The sequence below is a fragment of the Aptenodytes patagonicus genome, chromosome 2 (assembly GCF_965638725.1).
Source record: "Aptenodytes patagonicus chromosome 2, bAptPat1.pri.cur, whole genome shotgun sequence".
NCBI classification, from domain to species: domain Eukaryota; kingdom Metazoa; phylum Chordata; class Aves; order Sphenisciformes; family Spheniscidae; genus Aptenodytes; species Aptenodytes patagonicus.
In genome coordinates, this window is record NC_134950.1 from 101,245,897 (window position 1) to 101,271,757 (window position 25,861).

A 25,861-nucleotide genomic window follows, 5' to 3' on the forward strand; every position below is an offset into this window, starting at 1 on the left:
ATAGAAGTTGTCTTTTTTTCTTCTTCTTGTTTCCTGAAATTGAAAAGGTGGAAGTATGGTGAATTGGGGGCACAGCCGTGCATTTCTTTTTTTCCTTATTTGCAGTCATATACTGGACAGTGGAATAGCTATTTTGTGTGTGGGGTGGGGGCCAACCTTGAAAGTATACTTCTATAAGGATTAGAATATGGAGTTAGAGAATATTTCTGAAATGTGAGCTTTAGCAGTATCAGTCCTCCAACTACTGCTGGGAAGAGAAAGCAGTAAGTAGGAGCTTTAGTATCAACATTAATTTTGGAAAGGTTAGCACATCTCTGGTAACCAGGATTATTCTAATGGTTTTTTAATCACATTTTCTTCTATAGCTTGGTGACAGAAAAAAGTAATGCAAAACTAAAGATGGCGTATTATATTTTTGTGATAATCTGTTTGCTCACCATCTGTGTAGGCTGAGGTTAATGAGAAATAAGAAATACTCATTTACCTGCTTATAAAAAGATTGTCTCTCTCTAACAAAGATTAGATGTATGGGGTGCTGAAAGACCAAATGCTGTAAGCTCTTGTGGCCTGTGAATGCATCTTGGTGTGAAAGAATTTTTAAACAGTTTTATAATGACAGTATTCTTTCTTTTGGCATGGTTCTTTTATTTTATTATATGTTAGAAATGTAAATGTAAGTGCAGACATTTCATCAGTTTGATTTGTAGCTAAATAAATGTACAGTAATAGATCATATGCTTTTTATATTTTTCCACATGGCACTATTTCCTTCCATAGTGGTACTATAAATATGATACTATTCTGGTCCTTACAGTGTTCTGAAATAGTAGAATTGTTGTAAAAGCTGCAGTAGAAATAATTTATTCCTTCGTTATAGCATGTCCTTACATAAATCTCAGTCCCACCTTTCACAGCAGTGTGTTATTGAACTGCTTGTTCTGCTCAGTATTTAATGATGCAGATAGGAAGGGTGGATGGCCGAGGTGTGCATGTGGGCATGTAAGAATTCCGAATGTTTCTCTACTCCTGGCCAGTAAATGGAACAAAAATGTGGATGTTCTGGTAAACAACTCTGCCCATTTTATTTACGAGTGTTATGTATGCCGTGTTAAATTGTATCAAGGCATTAGAGCTGAAACTGTACAAACATCGTTCTTCAATATTGTAGCTAGTGTGGCATCCTTTTTGTGATTTATTTGTTTTTACTGAACAGGTGAAAGAACATTCTTTTGAACGATGCCATTGAATGATTAATGTAATGAAATACTTAAAAAGTCAGTAAAACATTTTTGTATGTATGTAATATTTCTAAATTGCATATTTTTAATAGAATGTATGACTTAAGGCCAAAAGAGGTCAAGAGGCAGTTTTGACTAACTGAACTCATTGTTTCTTTTTTAATCACTTGGGGTAGTCCGTGGATTAAGATGAAATAAAAAACTTGCGGAGATGTCACTCAGCCCTTTTTTCCTTTTATGTAGGAGCCAGCTAATGCTATTTTGACATTACATGAATGAGACTTGATCAAAATGTAGTTGGCTGTGTCTCATTTTAAATCAAACAGGAATGGTGCCATTTACAGGAGTAAGTTTCTGGCTTAATTAGATGATTATGTATTCAGTCCAGACCTCACGCCCCAACATTTCCATTGGCTCAGGAGGGTTTTAACTTGGATCATAATCTTAAATCCTCATAGATTTATTACCTCTTCTCTGGTTATCGACCATTAAAGTGAAAAACCCACACTTCACGGAGAAGACAACTGAAAATACGTTGGGTGGTTTTCAGTGTATCTTGTGCATTCACATGGATAGGAAATGGATCTGGTGGTACTTGATAAGCTCAGGTTTTGTGGCCCACGAGTGATGTGGGAATTGCAGTTTTGCAGACGCAACTGTCCTAAGCCTTAATCATAGGTGTAATGTAATATTTTTAAAGTCTGTTTAACCATACAGCAGAATTAGCAGGGTGGGCATTTTACCTTTGTTTTAAAGAGCACTGGTTAGTTGTCCATGCAAGTAGTCTCATGTGCAGGGTAGCTTCTGGCACTTGCTGGAGAGGAAGGTCCTCAGGAAGGGCCTGCAGCTTCCGCTTCTGTCTCCACAGACCTATGTGACTGGAGGAAGTCTATCCACGTTAGGGGTTTGGGTGACATATGTATTTTCCCTTTTTGCTTGTTGGTAAATATTTAGAGGGTTGTGCTGCCAGTCTCTTAGTATCTGGTTCTCATTACACCCGAACATGTTTTGGATGCAAAGCTGTAGGAAGGCTGACAGAATAGAAAGCCAAGTCCTTGATTTTCAGCACATTTGGGGAACCGTAACTGGTATGAAAACTTCCGCTAGTTACGGGATGGGAAGAAGTCTGGCAGAGGTACTTCTCTCTCCCCCTTTTGCTCTGTCCCTACATAGATTTCAGGGTGCTTTTGTACCACTGAAGACTTCTCCTGCATATTAGTGATATTCAGTCTCATTGTCTTAAGATTCATGAAGTGAAAATCAATTTGGTATATGGAAGAATTGTGGACTAACTCTACAACAAAAGAGAAAACAGAAAAGGTTTTACCTAACACAGACCAAAGACAGAATATATTTTAAGTCATATCTCATAGAAATTTGGAAACTTTGAGGATTTCTGGGACAAAAGAAATCCAATTATTTTAGAAGGAAAGTTGTAAAATGCAAGACAATGTCTAAAGGTATTTTTAATGCATTATTAAAAACGTCATGAATGAATTTCAGAAAAGCCAGTATTCTTACTGTATAGTCCTCTTTGCAGTCCTTGAAAGTTCAAGATTTCAACTGAGGAGATAAACATAATAAGAAGACGTTTTCATTTTAAGATATTTTAAAAATAGATGCTTTCTGAATTGATGTTGTGAGTACTGTGGCAATTTTAACAGGTATACTGCTGCTTTTTGAATGAAAGAAATAGTCCGGTATGCTTCTGTCAGCAAAGCATTCTTTAATATGTTTCTTATGCTTAAGAAAGATACACATTATATGTATATGACTCTGTAGTATTAGCCTTTGAGAAATACTTACTAGATCTAATTCAGTTTTAACTCGGACATTCTGTATTTTGTTCAGGCAGCAGCACAAGTATGAAGGTTAAGTGTTGAGAACAGGTGACTCTAACAGCAGTAAAACATGCAGAAAATAATAATAATTTTATAGATTTTGTCCTCCGGTAGTTAATAGCAAGCCAAAAAGTTCTGCAAGTGACAGGTTATTGAGCAAAAATGATTTAGGAGGAAAACAATCTCTGTCATAAAGTCACACTTGAGAAATGAACTATTAAGATTAATTCAACTGTGAGCGGGGTAAATAACATCCAGGGATAGATCAATCATGAGATTTCCAGTGGACAGCTGCAAATGAGAAGAGGTGTTAGAGAAACGATTGAGTTACAAGAAGAGAGCTTATTTCACAAAATGATAGGAGAGCTTGGCTTGCTTGATGGAGGCGGGAAGCGAGGAGACTTCTACATGTAAACATGTTGAAGGAATTAGCATCCACAAAAAGAGAAGAATTCCTAAAAGGCCAGTGTGTGTTGGGGTGGGGTGGTTTGGGGGTTTTGTTTTGTAGTAATTAGTATGCCTCCAGCTAATTGTTAATTGTGTTAAACTGTTCTAGTATTAATTCAGCAAAGAGGCTTTCTTAAATCCCATAAGCACTGAAAATAGTGTCTGCCTATGTTGTGATACTGTTCAATCTTTTATTTTGTCTAGCATCAGTTGTTTTCTGACTTACCCTAGTCATCAAATTACTGGAGAGGAGGAACGTATGAGTATTCGAGCAACTTCTACTGAAATCTGCTGGCCAGAAAAGTTTCTTTCATAAGCTGTTGGTTTTGTTTCTTGGAAACTGCTGCTCTTCTGTCTACAGAGGGTGAGAATTAATAGCTCTGTGGAATAAATTTAGTCATTGATGACTAACCTGAAACTTTGTTATATAAATGTCAATTTTGCCATATTCCGTTAATTGGATCCCTGTTCCAGTGATGTCCTTACCCATCATTCTTAGTTGCTATTTTGATATAGAAGGCAATATGGCATCTGGCTGCTGGCAAAGTCTACTGTAAAGAGTTCCATATAAAGCCACAAGATTGTATATAACCATTGACTTTGTTCAAAAGGACAAGTCTGAGAAAAATGTGGGAAAGCTTTTTGATTTTATCTTTGCCAGAAGACTTAACCACATCCCAAGTCCCAAACCCAATTTGGATTCCTTCACAGATGACAAAAGCTCCAAATATCACTTACTAACTTTAAAATGCTCTGAACTCTAACTCAGGCTGGTTGTTTCTGTGATGAACGTGCCCTTTCATATTCTAAGCACAGGGGACAGGATCAAATTTAATAAAAATATGTTTGATTTTTTCATTTCCCTGTTAAAAATTAAAACTTCCATTTAAAAACGTCTCTGTTTGCTAGGAATGCCTATTTGCCATGAACAAAAATATGCTGGTTTACCCTTGGTTTTCAGTTCCATGCAGTATGTGATATTTTCTCAGTTTTATGTTTTACTAAGCTCTGTGGAAAGTGTTAGATAACTTGCGTAAGCATGAAGTTTCTGTACAATGTAGCATTGTTTTTAGAAGTGCCTTCCTTTTTTCTGTAAGTACGAGTTGCTGACCTCCCTCTGCATTTGTAAATGGAGCATCAGTGGACATCAGTTGATCTCTTATGTCATGACCTAAAAAGAAAATTTAAAAAGCTGTGTGCCTTCCCTTCCAGAGTCTTGGACAATTGCCAGAACTTTGCATTAAAGCCCACAAGCAGTGGTACTAGGACAGTTTTTGCCTTAAAAGATAGGTGGAGTTATATGCGGATCACTGAGCTAGCATCTCTAGCGGGATGGAGACAGATTTGCTCTGACAATATAATGCGCTTTGCAAGCTTCTATTTTAAGAATTCTTTGCGCTGTGACTTTTTTAAGACTATATTGGACAAGTATTTTGTTTCTCTTAAGAGACCTGCACTTCAGGAGGCTCCAAGTTCATACTGACATTGTTAAATTCTGCAAGTCAAAATGTATGTATACCTAGAGAAGTATTTTTCATGACTACTTCTTAACATAGCTCTTTTATATTTTATAGTTCAGCTACTTCATATTGTTCTTTTGTACTGTTACCTCTTGGCTAGGTGCAATCCAGTCTGCATAACACCTGAGAAGTGATTTGCTGCAGGACTTCCTATTTTATCTCTTTACAAAAATCTTGGAGTGATCTGAAAAATCTGAGTTTTGCATTCATCTTCAGGATGAGTGCAGCAGGGGTAGTGAAAGCGCAAATGGCACATCTGTGTGCTGCCTTACTCGATAAGGCTCAGCTCTGACCTCCAGATCTCTTCTTGAATGAGAAGGTAGCTCAGTTTCTGGGCTCTGACAGTTATTCTTTTTTTTTTTTTTTTTTTTTTTTTTTCCCCTCCTAGCATTGAAACAAAGATATCATTTCTAATGACTGAGTGGTTGAGTAGCTTGTATTTTGGGAGGCAGGGAAGGAGTGGTATTAATTTGCTGTATCAGTTTATGTAACCTCAGTGACTCAGTGGATGTATATTATGCTTCCAGTACTGCTGATTTGACTAGTTGACTGCTGCCTTTCTCAAATCTGTCAAATCTGTTCCTATAGGTGAATAAAGGTGAAGGGCGAAATCTTCTCAGGTACCTAGCACTTTTGAAGAATATTTAAAACAAAATGAAATGTGAAATGCCCTACACTGAAGTCTCACTTTAAATGTGAGCACAACTCACTATCTCCTGATCTGATCACAAGAGGTATTTCCAAGTAGAGAATCATCAGATGTGACCTATATATAGGCTGGTTCACTGTAAATATATGTTCTTCATTTTACCTGTGGGTTTAGGAATAGCATTTCTTGTTTTAATTTCCAAATACATTACTATGCGTGCTTGCTTACAAAAATGCAATCTCTCTCAGGCTTTTTTCTGATGTTTTTTTCCCCTTGGCTGAGTTTCATCATTCAATTTACTATTTAGAAAGCATTAAACTAGTATTAGAAAAAGCAGGCCATCAGACTTTAATAGCTGCTGATATGATTACAGTTTTCACTTTAAAAAATGGATTATAACAGCAGTATGCAAGTATATAATTTCTGACCTATTTTGAATGGTAAGTGGAAACTGCTACCTTGCAAACTTCTTCAGCAAAATGCAATTCATTCTAGCCCTCTAATACTTACGGTTTTCATATGTGAAATTATTTGTAATACATTGAGTACAATGCATTTGTACTTAAGTGTGCACTTACACATCTGTCTTTATTAAAATTGACTTAGGGGTTTTTCGTCTGTATAGAGATTTTAATATATAAAATTAATTCATAAAAATAAAATAATGAAATACGTATTCACATATATTTTATTTAAAACAGATTAAAGTTGTAAAAAATCCCTTGTTCTGAATATATATATAGACAAACTAGCATTTTAAAAGGGAACCTGATAGTTCAGATTTTTGAGTGAAAGAAAGGAACTAATTAATGCTTCATGAAAATCTACAAACTTGTAGATATTTTATGGTTAGTTGTGAAGAACTTATTGCTATCTTGAATAATGCACTGAATTTACCAATTTTATTTTGAAAATATGGTTTTGATATATTATCAAGTCTTAGTGCGTTTTTTCTTCCTTCTGGACCAAAATGTCAGCACTTTATGGTTAGATTCACCTCTGTGTGATGTAACCACTGTTTGATGTTGATGCTGTACGTACTGCATATATAAACACATGTATTGTCAAGGGAACTTGTTTAATAAGTAAGGCACGCATGAAAAATAGCTTAAAAGGAATAAAATAGCAAGCGTAATAGCAAGCAATAAAATAGGAGGCTTTTTACCAAATGTCTACAGTTTTATAGAGCATGAAATGATAACAACGATGTTACCTTGATGCCTTGTGCATGCTTCAGTTCTCATTAGCTGTGGATAGTCACTATTATAAACAGCTTTGATAGTTTGCAAGAGAATCAGAGTAGGTTGAAGTTCAACACTTGCTGAACATCTTCTTGGTAGATCATTCGTTCAATCCTGGAGACAAAATACTTGTACCAATAGAACACGAATGCCCCCACGGTATTTCTTGGTTGATTCCCACCCCCACCTCGAGCCTCGTTTATAATGTCTAGTATATTCAGGAACTGATATTGAGGGTGATGCATGTGCCAGATGCTGTCCCTGCTGTGTTTCTCTTGGAAGAACTCATAGCCGTGATGCTCTTCGTGTTCCAAAGGTCTGTTGTTAGCCAAGCCCCAGGACAGATCAGATCATTGTTGCTCTGTTAAAGTCTTGCAAGGAGTCTGTTCTTTAACTGCCCTTCACTATCCCATCTCGCCTGTCTCATTTGTGTTTTAAAAGGCATCCCAAAGTCCGAGCATCAAATGTTTAGATCCCATAATATTCTTTGTAACCCACTTCCATCAAATTTAATCTTTTATTTAAAAAATAAATGTTGGTCTTCATGACTATGAGCTAAATTTTCCCTGCGTGAAGCTGGTGAAATCAAATGTGGTGTCATATGTTGGAGTCTACAGCAGCGGCTAAGAGATGAGAAACATTCTGCCTCAATCTCTGTTGAAAGCTTAAATCTTAAACGTCATAATTTTATTTCTGCGTTAATATCAAATAAAAATACTGTTGGTTGCTCTAAAAAGGAGGGAACAAATCTCTTTGCCCATGGAAATTGGATGCTGTTGGGGCTGACAAAGCAGATGTATGATGACGGGGAAAAAAGAGAAGGAAACAGGGCAGATATAATGGTGGCCTGAAGGCAATGTTTTCCCACTGTCATGCCGAATGTGTTGTGAACTAATAATTCATATTTCATGGAGGCCATATTGTGTTCTAATGATATCCTCCTTTAAAATTAGTGGATGTTAAGCTTTTGAGAGGCACTTTATGCAAGCTTAGATATGAAAGTGAGGAAAAATTGGCCACTGAGTAGGATCAGTACACCTCTGCTTACAGTTTATCTTAATGCTTTAAAAATCAGCAGTTCTATTTTCTTTTTCAGAATCACTGTGCAGTTCTGTAGGGGCTCTTTGATTTGTTGCAGGTACAGGTGGCTATACCTGTTGTAAAGGTTTAGCGTGTGATTTTCATTGCTATAGAAAATGGCACCTAGTGCAGAGAGGTGCTGTTTAGAGAGAGTAATAGTTAAGAAATCTAACTTTTTCAGAAATCAACTGCATGTTTACAATACGCAGGAAATGTGCATGCATTTTGTGAGGTTTAAAGTACTCATGACTAATTACTGCTAAAAGATTCTAAATAATAAAATTAAAAATTAAATTAGTAGGGACTTATACATATTCAGGAGATAAGGAAAAGATTCTAAATTAAGTATTCTGTATTTTTAGTTGGTTTAAAGATGAATGTTTTTTAAGTGCACACAAATGGCAGAAGTTGATTGATACAGGTGTCAGGGGAATTAATTCCTCATTTTATAGTGTATTACAGCACAGGCACAAATAAGTGCTTGCTGTCCTGCTTGCTTGTGGCAGGAGATGTTGAAGACTTGCGCGGCATCCATGCGCTGGAATAAGAGAAGGTGGGGGGAAAGGGGGAGAGAGAGATTGCGTGTAGCTGCGTGTGTTGAAAGGCAGGATCTCATAGGAAGCGTGTTTTACAGATTTCACAGTCCTAATTATATTGACTTCCCTCTTCAGTCAGCCCCCTTGCTTTTTCCCTTCCCCCTTGTAAGTGCTTTTATCAGCTTCCTGAATTTCTGCTTTTATTCACTCCTCACTGTCACTTTGATGTCTATGCATCCTTTAGGTGGGTTTTCTTTGTTTGCTTGAATAAGATACTGTATCCTAGGTGTCATCTGTCAGTTCGTTTTTACTATAGGCATAGGGTTTAGTAATTGGTGGTCACACAGTATGTGCTTTCTCACTCACTTGTAATTGTTCCTACAGTCTCTTGGTTTTTTGTCTGGCAGAGTAGCTTCAGTAGTGCATATTTCTTTGGTAATGGCTAATTTTATTGCAGTGGCTTTTTGTTCTTGGTGTTTGGTTTCAATATGGCAAAGCCTTCTGTGCCTCTGTTTTAAATTTCTTTCTCCTGGTTAGTGTTGCTTTTCTCCTCACAACTTGTTTAATCTCTACCAGACTGGAGAAATCCAGAATAAAGGGTCATATCTTATTTATTAGCTCCGTTCGGCAATCTGAGTTGCCAGTTGCCCTTCCCCTCCGCCCCTGCCCCATCTTCATTTCTCTTACTTTGTATCTCCTTTCCTTTCAGTTTCTCTCTTGTTTAGCACTCCACTGATGCATTAGTAACATCACGCATCTGTTCCATCCTCTCCCTAGTTTGCCGCGTGGGGGTGTCTCTTTTTGTTATGCATGCGTTGAGGTGTTGGGCTAAGCAACCGGTAGACCTAGTAAGTCTTACACTGCTTTAGTGATAATGATTTCTCCTAATAAGAAGCAGGTGTAAAACTGTGAACATTAAATAAGGAAAAAGTCTTATCTGTTAATTACGCTCTTTTTATGAGGATACAGATGACCTAGTTAGTTAGTTATGTTAACCGGTGAAACTTGTCTAGCTGTATTTAATCCCAGTAAATTAATCTATTAATCTAAAGGTATTAAGATCTTAGATCTCGCACACATGAGAAAAGACGTGCTAGTTTTTTGCACAATTTCTTTAGATCAGCCTAACACAATACGTGAAAAATATTGTAGTCACTTAAATCAGTTTGACTCTGATTTGAATAGCAAAATTTAGAAATCAATTTATCTCTTACTGCAAGCTAAACCAATATGAGCACAGGTTAAAATTACACTGTTATTTCGTGCCTGATGCTGCCATTGATGCATTAATGGCTAAACGGCAAAAACAGTTTTGATCTGCATCAGGAGTGAAGATGGTTGCCATTATGGTGTTAGCTGGAGCTGACGATATGGTCGCTGTTGGTTTTATACCTGTTGTCAGTTCTGTGCCAGCTGCAGGAGGGCAGATGATGGCTGATCCTCTTTCAAAAAACAAGCAAAAACCACCAGAAGTGTTTCTTCTTCGGTATTGTTTGGTCTAGAAGAGTTACTTTTGTACTCAGCCACCCGTGCTTCCTTGGTGTGGAGGTGCCAATTTGATCTAGTACCATAAAATCAGGTTTATTCTTTGGGGGAGTGATGGTCTCCCTTGACTTTGCCAACATCGATGCACTAGTTTAGTCTGGTTGTCTTTAAAGAATAAGCATGGTAAAAACTTGAATGTCAGAGTAAAAATGTGAAAACTACTGATATGTTGTGGCCTGGTAGCTTCCCTTCCTATTAGTAGCAAATACTGGCTACCATATGGAATACAGAAATCCTGGAAGACTTAAAGCATGAGACATTCCTCAGGGTTGAACAAAACAAAAAAGTAAACCCAGCCACACTCTTCTGTGGTAGTTTACGGACTGTAAGGAAGGTAGGGTTTTGGGTTTTTTCCCATCTGCCTGTGTCACATGGGTTGCTCTTCAAGGTTTGTCCTTAAATGCTTTTAAAAAAATAGACATGGCAAAGTTGCGGAAACTGTTATGAATTAGCAGTAAAATTATGGAAGTGCTTTGACACTATATATAAAGATGACCTTTATTCCACCTTCATTATTTAAAATTGCAAGTTTGAACAATTTAGAACAATTCTGCTAGAAGATGGCACGCAAGTAAGTCAGCAAGCCAGTGGGAGCAGATCATCTTTCAGGACTCTCTGTTTCTTCTCCAGAAAGATTTATCTTAAAAAAAAAAAAAAAAAAATTCCAGATCATCAAAAGAATTTTATTTTTACAACTGAGCTATTTAAAGACAGCTAGTATTTTGCAAGTTGGAACTTTTGTCTGGGCGGCTTTTTTTGTTAAGATCTCTTATTTCTGAACTATAGACCATTTATTATTCTGTAAAAAAAATAAAATGAAGAAGCAAGGGGAATGGTTTTAAATATATGAAAACTAGATGCATGGAAGAAACCTTAAAATGTTTAATTAAAAATTTAAAACTTGGTACCCTTTCTTTAGAACTGACATACTGAAAATTGCCTTACCTCTGAATCACAATCCATGTCCTAACTAAATTGTTTTTCACATAAGCTATTTTGTTTTTAAAAATAAAAATGTTCAGTGGAAAAAAGACACTGATGTATATTTCTGCACTTATATAAGATGCCCTGTTTCTTGTTATATAATGCCTTTCCGTAACAGAAAATGAGGAATTCTAACTGTGAAAATACAGTCATATATTCTGAAAATATTTTTTTATATTCAGCCACATTTTTCTCTTTGAAATGTAGTACAATTTTGTTGTTGTTGTCGTCTTCCTTTTATTGTGCCTGTATAATTGTTACTGTCCGTTTGGCTGAATTTAAAAGCAACCCATTAATGGAACAACACTTTTGTAAGAGAATATTATAATGTAGTTTGAAGAGATCTCTCTTACAGTAATATAAAAAGTCTGGAAAATACATGCCATTGCTAATGTTGCAAATTAGTTTTACTAGTAAATAGCACTGTTACATGTTCAATTTTAAAAAGAATGATGGCATTTTGTTTTGCATTTGAGAATAAATAGGGATTTTTAAAATAAGATGGTCTGTCATAACTGATAGTCTGTGTGTAATGAATATGCAGGACTGCACGTATTTTAAACTTCCTCAGCTGGTAATGCATCCCTAATAGCTGTCTGTTAGCAAATTAGTCCCCTCTCATATTATTTTGTAGAAACTGTTCAGATGCTCCTGGATGGTGGTTTGTTAGAGTGAATGGTACTTCAGATCTCGTTTTGCTAATCGCATCAAACACAAAAGTGTTTATTCACCACTAGGATTTCTAAAGGTGGTCTGTACTGTGATTCATGTTGGGACATTAACTGAACAGTGCTGAGCTGGACTGGATTTCTAATCTAATGGTCCTTTTTCTTCTTGTTGACTCCTAAGAATGAAGAAGTAAAACCAGTAAGAGGATGAATTAATAGCAATTTTTTTGCTTGTATTGTAGAAGTTGTTTTGACAGAAATGGAAGAGGAAATAGACTAAGTTGTCAAGAAAAAATAAATACTTCAAGTATTCTGTGTGTGCTACTGATATAATGATTGGCTTATGGTCTTTTTAAAATATTACTGCATATGAAATTTTGACATTGTAAACAAACTAGGCTTCTACATGAGAAAGAGAGTGATTTCACTGGTGGTCCTGCAGTTCTGACTACTTGAACATTCAGGTTTAATTTGTAGAATTTTTCCCCTGTTATCCTTAGCTTAAAATAGAAAGAAATTGCAAAAAAACCCAATTGCTTTCTCCTATTTATTCCTTTTGTAGTTAATCCCTGGTCCTTTCGTATTGGCTGAGCCCACTCCAAACAGGTAGACATGCCTGTTTTAGCATAAGTACCTCTTGTGCATCTTTGGACACAGAATCTGTTTTTGTTGAAATAAGGGATATATTTGTTGCTTGTTTAAAGTGTGAAATTTAGGCTCTGTTAAAAGCTCCGTTTAAGTTTTAGTAACCAGGCCCTAATGTTCTTAACACTAACAGAAAACCACTGCTGATAACCGAGAAACAGATCTTGCAGTTGATTGCAGTAATGCTCACAGGCTTTGTGCTTTCAGAACTTCAGTTTGATGACGGATTCAGATGAGAGAGGACTGATGATTTGGAATGGTTTCCGGCATCAAATACTTCAAGTATAATTTGAATTTGCAAAATGGTCTCCTTCACTATTGAATAAAAATGTTTTAAGAGTTCTGATGGACATAGAAGTTTCATCATTGCGCAGTGTTATTTGCCACACGTTTGTAAAGCACATCTGTTATCAAATGTAGTTTACATAATGCACACTGAATGCTTTACCCTGTGGACGAGATGTGAAAAAGTCAAATTCTCTTTCAACTGGTTGCATGATTTTTTTGTGAAAGGTAGGTTTTTTTCTTTTCTGTTTCTGATTGAGCAATCATTGTTTATGTTAACCTAAGACTTGTATTAAAGTATGTCTTAAAAAAAAAAAAAGCCCTCTTCAAGTCTAAAGTACGTCACTGTCAATGTACAGTAAGTCAGATTAGACTGAACCATACTGAGACTATGAATCCGCAGCTCATTCCTTTTGGCTCTGAAGCCTGTAGGACTCTGGCAGGCTCTACCCCTCTTTCTGGACAGGGAGGTATAAATTGCATTTTCAGATCAGAAAACTGGTTATTCTGAAAACAATATATGGAGTAAAACCCTCGTTTTGTTTTAGTTAGTAGGAAGGAAGACAATAATTTGTTCACCTTCAGTTTTTTGAGGCAAGATTTAGTTAAGCACTGAATGGTACTGTTCTGCTAGCCTGTGTATCTGAAGATGGTTATAGTTTGGGTGAAGAATGGTTTCACCAAAGCAAGAGTTCGATGCTTGGCGTTATTCTTAAGGACAAGTAAAAGCTGATACCTGCCAGCTGATTTGCCATGTTGTGGAACCCATGTTTTCAACATGTGCACAATGTGTTGTGACAGCAAAACAGCATCTCATAATTTATTTATATACCTACACTGCACATAATTTGATCTAGAAGGCAAGCACCTCAGAGTTGTGCAAAGGTTAAGATTAGCACTGTTCTTGTAGTAGCAGAAGCCGTTTGCCTGTCTTTGAGAGGCTTCCAGTTCCAAAGCAAATGTGGTTATCTTTTCCAAATGGAAAATAGTAATTAAATTGTTCGACAGATCAATTTGTACTCGGATGATGCGATGTTATTAATCTTATTTGGAACAGTTTCATGGACTTTAGCAAACCTGAATAGAATACTGCAATGCCGTGGTTTCTATTTTAAGTACTTTGGTTTTAGATTTGCTATTGATTAGTTCTTCCATTTGAAAATGAGTATTTTTGAGGTAAGACAGAAAAAACCAGTAATTGGAGAGTGTATGCATTAAATACAACTTTTCATGACAGTAGACTAATGCTGAGTCATTTGAACTGTTTGCAAATATAGTGTCTGTAATACTGGGATTTTTCTATAGTGTGTGGCTAGATTTTAAAGCCAGATTGTCTTCACAAATAAACCTATGTGTACTGAAGATACATGTGAGATTGTCAGGTTTATTTATAGTGAAAATAAATACTTTGCCGCTTACTAACAGAATTATTATTCTTACAGTACCATAAATGGTGGATTTATAGGGAGGCAGGAAACAAGCATGTGAGCTCAGATGCTTGCCAGTTCGTTTATTTTGCACTTACTTTCTATGCTAGGGAGGTGCAGCTTAATGTTATCCTTCCCTTGTCACCTTTTCTTCTCTTTCAGTTGGATAGAAATCCGACTAAAGGAGGAACAGAGGAGTTAGAAGACCCCCTTCCTAACAGAGCCTGTCCTGGTGCCAGTTGAGGAGGGTTTGTGTTACTCACATCCCACTGAAGTCAAGTTGCTAAATCCTGTCTTCTAGAAAGACAGATATTGTCACTTAGTGTTCTTGGGACCATAAATGAAATTGAACCAGGAAACTGGAAAATGGTGGATTGTAGATTTGTTAACCCAGAAGTAGTCAATTATGGGCCTGGAGGAGAGAATTGCCCCCCTAAAGCTTTTGCTGTCACATTACCATACTTTGCAAGACATGCATTTGCACATCTGAAGGTAGGAAAATACTGAAGCAAGTGTGGAAAAAAACCTAACGTGCTATAGAACAGTGTATATATATATATATATATATATATATATATATATATAAAACGACGATCTTGACTATAGTTTAAACCAATTAAACCAATTCTAAAATTGTTCGAGATTACCACATTTGCAGGCGTGAAAATTTGTCTGGTCTTAATTTAAAAAGCAAGAAGTAGGCAAATGCTCTCAGGTTTCAGGATGTTTTTTATGAGAAATAAAATGGCCAAAAGCATTCTTACTGTTTCTGAACCACAGCAGGTCTAGCTGTAAACCAGTAGACCTTTATGCTGCTGTGGATCACCTTGCAGAGGAGTCTTCAACCTGTTGTATTTTCAAGCTTGCAGAGAATAGAGAAAGGTGAAAGCAATCTAAAGAATATAATGTGCCATATGGCTGTTATGTAGGATGTTCTGTTTTACTGCAAAAAAGTACAGTTGGGCAAGGCAGGATTTAAGCTTTTATATATAGGAGGAAGACATCTTTAACTTTGGATGCTCTAGGCTTGTCTGAACCCCTAAATTAATTACAATGTGTGTCATATTAACTGTTTAAAAACCCAAACAAACCCAAACTGGGTGCAGTCTGTTCATAGCTCGGGTGTATTCTCATCTGCAGTAGCAAGCCACTGGTCTGCCTTAGAAAGGTCTTGTCATACTTTACAAGGCTTTAAAAAGTAGTAGAGAGCTGAGGAAAGCTGTGAAAGTAAAATAAATGTAAATGCAATAACCTTTTGTTTAGCTGACCTAAAAGATCCTAATTCTGTCAAGCTCTAACATTCTTTTCACACACTGTGAGGCATATGCTTATTTGTGTGATTATTTTCTTTGAATCCTAGATGTATTTACATTTTTAGAACCCGATTCACGCATTTGCTGTTTGATGGAGCATATTTTTAGTATCTCTTAATTATGATGATTTCCTGGTAGCCAGATAAAGTTTGGAGTTACGTGGAAGCCTTTTCCCAAGCTGTGTTTCCTACCGCGTTGGTCGGAAGCTGCTTCTTCCTCCAGGTGCTGCTCTAATAACTGGCATACACAGGCGGTTATTTTCAGTTGTTTATTCTGGTACTTATTTAGGCTTATTCTGTATTTTTCAAGGATCTCAAGTAAGCGATTTGTTTGTTTAGGGGGAATTTCCAAGGTAAGCCAACTTGCTGAAACTGCTTATTGGGCAACTTACAAAATAGTTTCTCTGCACTTGTAAAACCTCTGCTTTTCCTCTTCACTAGATTATTTCTGGGCTAATTACAGTTTTCATATTCTGATGCAATCTATAAAAACACTAGTTAGAAATTATCAAGGAATACATACAGTCATTTTTACTGATGATTTTTTAAATTAAGAAATATTTTTATAATCTTAATTTTAGTAAATACCTCTTCAGGGAAATGCAGGCTTTAGAGAGTTGTCAAACAATAAATCTCATTTGGAACGATGTATATTTTTTCCAACAGAGGTGATCTTTCTGTCACCGAAGTCCAGTGAAATCCTGACTTCACATTCTGGTGAATCAGGACTTAATTTTTTTTTTGTTGTAATTATTTGAATATAGTTTTGGAATTTTTTTTTTTTCTTTGTAAAGAGACCGTTCAATCAGAGTTTAAAAACAATTAAATCTTGTAGTTTTCACTTGTTTTCTTTTCACTCCTATTTGGAAAAAAGACTTTGTGTACCTAATTCACATATCTTACAATTTTTTTTCAAGTTTTCCCAACAGTCTCTCCCCACTTCTCAGCAAAATAATAGTGCAAGATTGCTCTGAACTGCCTCCCTCCTATTATCAAAGTGTATTCTAAATTCTGTCAAGAATAATTTAAACATTTTTGAGAAAAACTGCATTCTTTGAAGCACTCCCCGGCGTCTTGTCTTGCTTTGACATTTTTACTTAAAAGGGTATATAATGAGGCAGTTGCAGCTATAAGTTACTAAGTTATAATGCACTTGAAAAGTTACTTGGCTGGCTGGCTGTCTTCCATTGTCTGTTTTTATGTTTTTATCATTCCGATTTCTGAAGGCTTTCCATTGTTCAGTGAATAGCCAGCTTACTAATAGGTTTTGACGGTCTCACACAATATTCTTGTAGCCGAATTATGGTGTTACAGCCTGGATGGATGGGCAACAAGATGGATAAATAACTGGTTGGCTTAGAGGGCAGCAGTTAATGGGTCGTACTCTACCTGGAGGCTGGTAACAAGCAGCAGACTGGTCTTTCCTGGAGGAGGTGATGGAGGGCACTCTCATCAAGTTTGCTGATGACACCAAACTGGGGGGATCAGTCGATACAGCGGGGCAGGGCTACCCTCCAGAGGGACCTAGATAGACTGGGGGAGTGAGCTGACGGGAAAATTATGAAATTCGACAGGTACAAATGCAAAGCCCTGCACCCAGGCAGGAGGAGCCCCTGCAGCAAGACCAGCCGGGGACTGACCGGGGAGCAGCTCTGCAGAAAGGCCCTGGGGTTGTGGTGGGCAGCGAGCTGGGCAGGAGCCAGCAGCACGCCCGGCAGCAGGGGAGGCCACAGCGTCCTGGGCTGTATGAACGGGAATGCGGCCAGGAGATCAAGGGAAGGGATTATCCTCCCCTACTCAGCATGTCTACATGCTGTGTCCAGTTTTGTAGTCATTCTTCTAGTTTGTTTTATTTGTAGCCATACTTATTCGGGAAACCTGTTGTGCATAACTGGAAAATGTTTTAGATTAAAGTATAAAACGGTCACTTAGTTTGTTGGTCGGATCGAAACTTTAGATACTGCGGCAGAATTTTAATTTGTAGGAAGTGTCAGTCAGGCATATGAATGATTTCAGAAAATGGTGTCCTTTGTACTTGAGGTATATGGTTATAAGCTATCGTAATTTGTTCCTTTGGATTCTTCTAGCATCTAGTTCAACCACTTAAGATACGGGGGTGGGGGGGAGGTTTTCCCAGAAATACAGTTCATTTGTAAATAAAAATGTTTTATAAAGTCATTAAGAAATAATCTATCCTGAGGTCCTGGCTTTAATAAATTAATCTTGTAATAGGAATACAGTGTCTGGTTAGCACAGGTTCTGGCTGCAGAAAGATATAAGAAATGTAAATCGAGATGTGAAAACATGGATGTTGTACCAAATAATAATATTGTACTCCTAGTCTCGTCTTGATTTCTAAGTCTTTGGCCTATTTGTACAGCTATATGGTGATTTTTTTTTTTCCCCCAGAAAAAAGGCTGAGGCGGGAAACGCCTCTAGGGAAAATCAGTGCATTAAGGACTACACTCCGGGCACTGATTTTTTTTCTTACTGACCTTTAAGAGCACAGGGCAGTCCTTTTAATGACTGGAATTAGCTGGTACAGCTTTCCAGGTCCCATTAGCTGATATAGGCAGGATCCACAGGGGCAGAAGCAGATGATGACTGTAGCTTTTTCTCACGCTGAGGTGTTGGGAGAGGTGGAGTCATCCCCTGAAACTTCCAGGTAAATCCTCACCTGGCTAGAGGAGGCGAGGGCAGCGCAGCGTCTCAGTAGGGCTGCCCGTACCCAGAGGCTGCTTCAGGCTGGGGTGACTGGTTCCAGGGTAGAACCGACTCCCATGCTTCAGCGCCTGCATGGTGAGTGCAAGGCTAGGGCGGGCGCGTTGTTCAGCGGTGTTGGAGAAGATGAGGTTTTGTAGCAAGTGGAAGTTTTGTGGACGAGTGCTGCCTCTTTGCTTGGGCTTCGGAGGAGGCGGGCTGTAAGTTGTAGTGTGGCTGCGAGGGAGGTGAGCATGGGCTGGCCACGGGGCTGTTTCTGGGGATGGTACAGAAGGCTGTGTGTCAGCACTTGAGTTGCCAATTTTTAAGAAATATTTTGCCTCCTTTTAGTTCTGTTCTCTTGAAAGTCATAGCTGGTGTAGAATTGAAGTCGCCTTGTGTTTGGGTTATTATGGCAAGTCCTGTAAGTCTGCATCTAATTGTGAATTAGCATTTTCTCTGTAGTCTGGGGGTTTTTTTCTGTGCACAGCAGTGCGATTAAGAAATAGGTGCAGTTACTAATTCAAAGGTACAATTTTATGGTGAAAGGAAAAATGCGATAATACGTTAAGCGTGTCAGGTCTCAGTGGTGTCTGTAAGAATTTGTATGTGGACGTGAACAGCATATGAGGGTGTATGGATGATACTTTTGTCTTTCTTAGAACTCCTTTGGTGCTGGCTCTATTCAGTGTTTTATAAACATGTAAAACTACACTTGGATTATGGAAAACATAATTCTGAATAGCTTTGTAAAAGGAACAATAGACCCATTTTTCTGTTGTTTCAGGTTTGACCGTTAGCTTCATCTAGCCATCCTTAGCATTTCTGACAACAAACAGAAACCCCACATGGAGCAGTTTGGTTTTGCTTAGCCAAGCAACTTTTACTATACCTGGCAGAGCGTGAAATCATGCAGCAAGGTTCTTGATGTTAACGCTCTGTAACTGACTTTGGAGAACAAGCCTATGACAACTCTTCAGCCAGAGTATTTTGAGTTTCTCTAGAGTATGTCAGCACAGCGGGCAGCTGTTACCGTTTAGCTTTGGCCAGTGACAATGCCAATAGTTAACAGGACATTTTAGGCAAAATGAAAAAAACAGAGGGTGCAGTGCTAAGAAAAAAGTTGTATCAGTCTCATACGTTGTTTGGATACTGTCTCTGTTCTGGGGTTAAAAATATCCTGAAGTATCAATATAGAGCGCAAAACTGTCAGAATATATTATGAGAAAGACAGGATATTTCTGTTGTCAGTGAGAGCCGCTGGCTTTTGTTATTACAATTGAATAGCATTTCTGCATCATACACAATGTTACTAATAATTGCTCATCATTCAGGACTGTAGTAAAGGAGTTGCTCCAAGGAACACAGAGTCATCGTACATCACAGTGTACTTGATAATAAAGACGTGTTGACTTAAAGGAAAACGCTTTCCTTATTATATGCTGATGTTTTACTTCTGAAAACTGCTTTTAGAAAAAGATGTCAGCTTATTTACTGATGTTTTAATGGATATTTGGTGTGTCAGTCCAGTTTTATGGCTCCTTTTGGCAACTAGCACAGCTCAGTTGCTTCTGTATATGATCTGTGACGATGCAGGCAACAGAGTGAATTACTGCTCTCTGATATTTTTGCCTGGTTTAATACAACATATTCTGCATTTGGATAATAATCTCCGTAATGGTAAATGCTTTTAATTAATTTCCTTATTTTAAAATATCATTAACGTGACATTTTCCCTGAAAGACTAACATGATGCTTGTCCTAGAAAACCTTATGCTCTTTCAGCATTTATCCGTATGGATGCCGTATTCTAGCTGTGTCTGTCTGGTGTGTGGAAGCTTGGACATTTTTTACCCAGCAGTATTTGCTGGGAGCTTCCCTTAATGAGTAGAACAGCCCAGACCAGCAGCTCTTCTCGCCACCCCCATCCTTTCCATCAGCAGCTCAGCTAGCAAATTCTTTTTTTTTATTGTAAGCAGAGAGCTCATGAGACTGCTTTAGAAAAACGGACAGAGAATTCCGGGAGGAAGGTTTCGAATTTATATGTTCTTCCTAAAAAGCATTTTTTTCTAGAGCATGTTCTAATAGTGGTCTGGCCAGAGTTAGCACTTCAATAGCTACCACATCTTTTTATTCTAGAAGATATTATTCTTCATTAGACGGTACGATTCTTTTCTTTGTACATCCTCCGGCCAGTCAGCGACTCCTGTAGAGCAGAACAGGAGGGAAGGCGTTCTTCTAATCGTATTCAGTCTAATACTTCTTTCACTGTAGGAGGAAAGAGGAACTGCTAGAGACCCAGCATAGATACGTATAAGCAAATTCGGTTGTCACTGTACATCTGTAGAAGCCATACAGGCTGGCCCTTTCTGCTTGGTCTCACATTAGTAATTCATGGCAGTTGGCTCTGCTTTTTTGATGTCAGTATCATCATCGTCTTCTGGCACATTCTTTGCTGCTGTATACAGAGAAGACCCTGTATATTGACCTTAATGACTGTGTGGTGGTGTCGTCGAAAAAGGTACTGCTTAGCTACCCTCTGTCGACTCAGGCTGCCTTCACAGCTTCTGTGGATACGTACCTGCGCTACATGTGGGATATTCTTCAAAGGATTTTTCCAGTCTATCTGGAGGCTGACAAAAGCAGAATCTCACACGCATGTGCATGCACAGACATATGTATGTATGTGTATTTATACGTATGTACTTATAAGCATACGTACATATATATCTCTCCACCTGTATTGTGGTGGAAATGTGCTGCAACATTCAAATTAAAAGCATTACTTTTATGTGTATTAGGTACATACGATAGCAGAAGCATCACTGTCTGATAGCTTTTTTTGGCAGAATTCTGAAATCCCAGTTATTGACGGACTGCTTTCAGGTGTTGCCGTTTATATAGTTCAAGAAATCTGCATCTTGCCTCAAGATAAATAGTTATGACATCACTTTAATGTGAAGGTTATGCTGCCTAACACGGTATTCTTACCCTCTCAGTTTTACAATATAGTTGCAAAGCACAGAAGCCTTCTTTTATAACAGCCTGTGTTAACAGCCTGTGTTAACAGTCCGTCGGTATTGAACTGGTCCAGTAGCTTTTAAATTCTGAGAGTCGGGGATATGCATGCAATATTTTATTTGTTTGTTTGTTTTATGCTCAGCTGAGCTAGATGCTGAACATGCACAGAAGGTTTTGGATATGGAGCACACCCAGCAGATGAAGCTAAAGGAACGTCAGAAGTTCTTTGAAGAAGCCTTCCAGCAGGACATGGAGCAATACCTTTCTACAGGATACTTGCAGATAGCAGAGAGGCGAGGCAAGTTTTAAAATACCTTCTTGTAATCCACAAACTCACAACTTGGGGAACATTGTTGAGGGGTCAGAGTCAGCAATGGTTTTAATGCTTACAGCTGACGCATTGCAGCGTCTAAATTCTTCCTTGGTGGAACTGAAACTTCAGATAAGCTCTTTAAACAAACTTAGGGTTCCAGGGAAACTCGACAACTTAGAAAATCAGTCAGTCAGACTCTCTGCTTGTTGTCTGAGGAAATGCAAAGCACTGAAGTATGTCTGGAACAGCACTTTTCTCTGCAGCTGAAGAGTGCATCCATATCTATAAAGATATGGATGGAGGTGGCCGCTTCTGTACGCTGAAGTTGCAAAGCCTGGGATTGTCACCTGCCAGAAGGTGCCTCAGAAAAATTTTAAAAGCGCAGACGAAAGCTCAGTGTTGTATTTCAAAACAGTTCCCAGGTGGTAGCTATTTCCATTGTCTATGTAACATGCAGAGTGTGATTAGGACATGGGAGATCAGATTAAGCTCTCTCCTTATGATGAGATGACTCAAGTCTGGCATCTCCCGACTAGTTAAAGCACAAGAATGCCATAGGCTACAGACGCTTCTGTGTGGGAGGTATCCATCTGTTGGGCCAAAACTTCGAGATTGTAGGACCAGAAAGCAAGCAGGCAGGAGATTACGTCACTCATGTGGCAGGAAAAAATGTAGAGATTCTGTCCCTGCTCCGAGGCCAGTTCTGCTGTCATTTATAATGTTGGAGCAGGGAATACAATCCAAGATTTCCATTTCTCTGCATGAGTGCTATAAACACTCATCTGCAAGATACTCTAGATTGGTTGCTCAGACAGCCTTCTGAGAAGTGGGGTATGTAAGTTTTAAATTCCTTTGGAAGGAATTGAGTTTGGGTCTCCTGCTTTTTATATATATATACACACACACACCACTTAGGCTAAAAGTGGACATTGTCACTGGCTAGTTAGTGCTGGATACTTGGCTCTCAGAAATTCAGAACGCCAAACTTTCTGAACTTCAGCTTTGCAGTATAATGCAGAACCCACATATATCAAAGAAACTGTTTTTATGAAAGATTTGATCCTGCAGCTATAGTATATTTGGGAAAAAAACCAGCAAACAAATGATAGGATTTTGTCTTGGTTCACATATGAAGGCGTTTAATAGTGTAACTATTGAATTTAGATAAACCATTAAACTGTTCATTATAACGTTTGATGTTATACCTGCAGCAACTGGACTTAAATCTGACTACCCCTGGACTTACTTGTTCTGTTTGTGTGCTTTATTGTTCAAGGAAGAAGATGCTCATCCAAGTACTAAATTCCTGTGTGAATTGTTGGTATAATATTGACGATAATAAGTAGTTTGCTTGAGTAATTAATAATGTGAAATCCCCATGCTGGGAGAAGATATTGGGTATCAGCCTAGGTTTTACACACTACTGTCATTTATTAGACTGATTGATTGAATGAGGAAGAAGAATGGCTGCTCTCTGTTAACATTAATCCTTATTTCTGAATTTTCACGTCCCTTTGTGTACTGACATTTAGTGATCGTGTGTTTAAATGTGTGTGTTTTTGTCTAAAAAGACTTCCAGTCGAGAGAATTGGAAAGGAGCGTTACAAAATGGAAAGTTTCGATCTTCGCCCCTGAGCCCCATCCTAGCATATTTCTGACAATGCTCTTGCTGTAAATGTTGTTGCTAAAAATGTTTTGTTTTACAAAAAGAGTAATGGACGTTAGTTTCACAACGAAGATTGCACGGAGTACTCTTGGATTTGCCCGAGATTGCTGCTGAGCAGCTCCTGGGGGTGTGCTCCTTCCATATCTAGTTTAATTATTACTAATGCGTACAATTATAGCAGCTCTTGAAGCCTTTATAGGCAATAACATCATGTGGCTGACTGTCAGTTTGCTCATTGCACTATTTTTACTGCAGAACCGATTGGAAGTATGTCTTCCATGGAGGTGAATGTGGACATGCTGGAACAGATGGACCTAATGGACATGTCTGACCAAGAAGCGCTTGATGTCTTTTTAAACTCAGGAGGCGAAGACAATAATATGCTTTCTCCCATGCTGGGTATGATACTAATAATGACAGCGTGCTTAGAGACAAAGTGATAAATCACCGGCATTGCTCTAATTTGTAATGGATTATGTTATCTCGTAAGACATTACACTGTACGTAGATTGAGTTTTTTTCATTAGTGGTTTTCAAAACATTAACATTTAGTTGCAGTACAAGAGAGCTTGCTGCAAAATGACTCGATACTTCTGGACTGTCTCTTTTTTTTTATCCAGTTACTACAGCTTCATGTTGTACTTGTCACGGTGTGGATAGGTGATGTGTGACATACTGCTTTCAAGGTGCATTTTTCTCTATATAATCGAGGACAGTTTAACGAACATCAACAGAAAGTTTGCGGTAGTTAGGTTTTTATTTTTACCACTGCTTTCTTAGAATTTGTCCAGAATTTTGGCATTTTTGAAGTAAATTCGGACCAGTTGTATAGTGCAAGATCTTCAGTGAGAGATATTCAGAGACATGGTTCAACATAGCAGTTCATACACATAAAACACGACAGTGTTCTGGAGGCTTCTAAATAGTGATTCTGCTACTGCAGCTCTTTCACGTAGCCTTCTTACTGCTAGTAATGTTAGCTAAATTGGATTAATCTTAATCCAAAATTTTGTTTATGTGTTCTGATGAACAAAACCAGACTTACGTTTTGGCAAGTTGCAGCATGATGAGGGACCTGCTTAAAGCAGGCAATTAGTAATACTGGATACTTTATCCACGAGGGAAGTGTGCTTTCTTAATTAAAAACTTACTTTAGTACTAAAATGCCTTTTCCCAAAAGAGCCAAAATAAGTTTTCTTGGGGGAGATGATGAAGCTCCTTCAAATGTACTTAGATTTCTTTTGAAAATAGGGGTTGAAACATTTTTATAAAACTACTTACAGTGAAGAAACAATATGTACTTCAAATTCTATCCTGCATTTTGGGATATGTAAAGAAGAATGTTAATAATATCCTGGGGTAATTTTCTTCCTCCCTATGTAAAGGTGATTATTACCTGCTGTGAACATGAAAAGCTCACAGTAAGTAGTCAAGGCACACTTGACTACTAAAGGTTTTCGTGTTTTATTGCAAAAACTAAATTCAGATGGCTGGTTTTGGATAGGCATCCAATTCATGCATTATTAAAGTTGATCAGCATTTGAGAATGCGAGCCGTTACAGAATCTAGGACTGTTTTCCCCTTGCTGGGTCTTTGGCAGACGCTGGGCCAAGAAGCTTCATGTCTTAACAGCAAACGGTGTAACTGGATTATCTAGGGAAGTGTAGAAACTACTAGGTGTGGTTGGTTTTTCCTAAATAGATGTAAAACTTACTAGCCTTTGGAAAAAAAAAAACCTATATATTTTGTGCTGTAATGTATTACAGTGTGTATGTATGGATAGAGTATATATATATATTTATTATATATATGCGCATTGCAGCACTGGTACATTATATTACAGTGTATGTTCTAGCACTGTAATGTTAATGCAGAGGTTGGATAGGCTTGCAACAAGACTTACTCCTCTACAGTTACTACTACAGTGTAACAGTCTTGCGAATCTTACTGTTGTGGTTCCAGAGGATTCATTTCCCTCTGAATTAGAAGGGATTTTTGTGCTTGCTTTAAGGACCTTGCACCCTAGTATCAAGCCAAATATACGATAGTCTTCATTCTCAGAAAAATGAGATGGTTTAAAGGTAACTCTTCATTTTGCTGTCAGTGGAGAACTGGGTTGGTCAGGGCAAGATTTGTTTCACAATTTTCCTGAACACCACAGAATACAGGTAAGTTATTTTAGTAACTGCTAAAAATTAAAATCAGCTCAAGACATTAAAATGTTTTCAAATTTGCCTTGCTATAAACATTGCCAGCTTATGAGCATTGGTTTTGCAACTTTTCATGACAGTAAGTTGAACTGAAAAATGTACTCACCTCTGCCACTCCAGAAAACTCCTCCTCTGTGTGTCTGTTGTGTAAATTAATCTAATGCATGCTGGTGTGCACAACATAAAGACAGGTGTCTTTTTATCAAAAACGTCTTCCTAGTACCACTTGTGTTCAGTATAAATTCATGTACTACCCGCGGAAGCAACTCAGTAGACCTGCTAGACGTCCTGGACTGACACAGTTGGTTGGACTGTGCTTTCGGTCCAGGCGGGTTGGTTGGCTGTCAGAGTTGCGAATGTTGTACCAGATGTTTATCAACTTGTGCTTAAACTGGAGACCTGCTGAGGGCACATTTCCCCCTGGAGTTCCTGGGTCCCAGAGAAGTGAAGACAATGTCACATACAGGGCTGCTTGCTGTCCAAGTTTAGGTCCAGAATTTAAGATTGCAGCTAGTTAGGGCAAGAAATGTGCC

General features: G+C 38.0%; 1 protein-coding gene across 2 annotated transcripts in view; it reads left to right on the plus strand.

The window, feature by feature from the left end:
• Positions 1-25,861, plus strand: part of DTNBP1 (dystrobrevin binding protein 1) — a 70,889-nt gene that overhangs the window by 42,966 nt on the left and 2,062 nt on the right. For both annotated transcript variants that reach the window (XM_076330595.1, XM_076330596.1), the window contains exons 8-9: positions 21,282-21,437; positions 23,374-23,517. In XM_076330595.1, the coding sequence (XP_076186710.1) occupies positions 21,282-21,437; positions 23,374-23,517 (300 nt within the window). The remainder of the gene's footprint in view (positions 1-21,281; positions 21,438-23,373; positions 23,518-25,861) is intronic.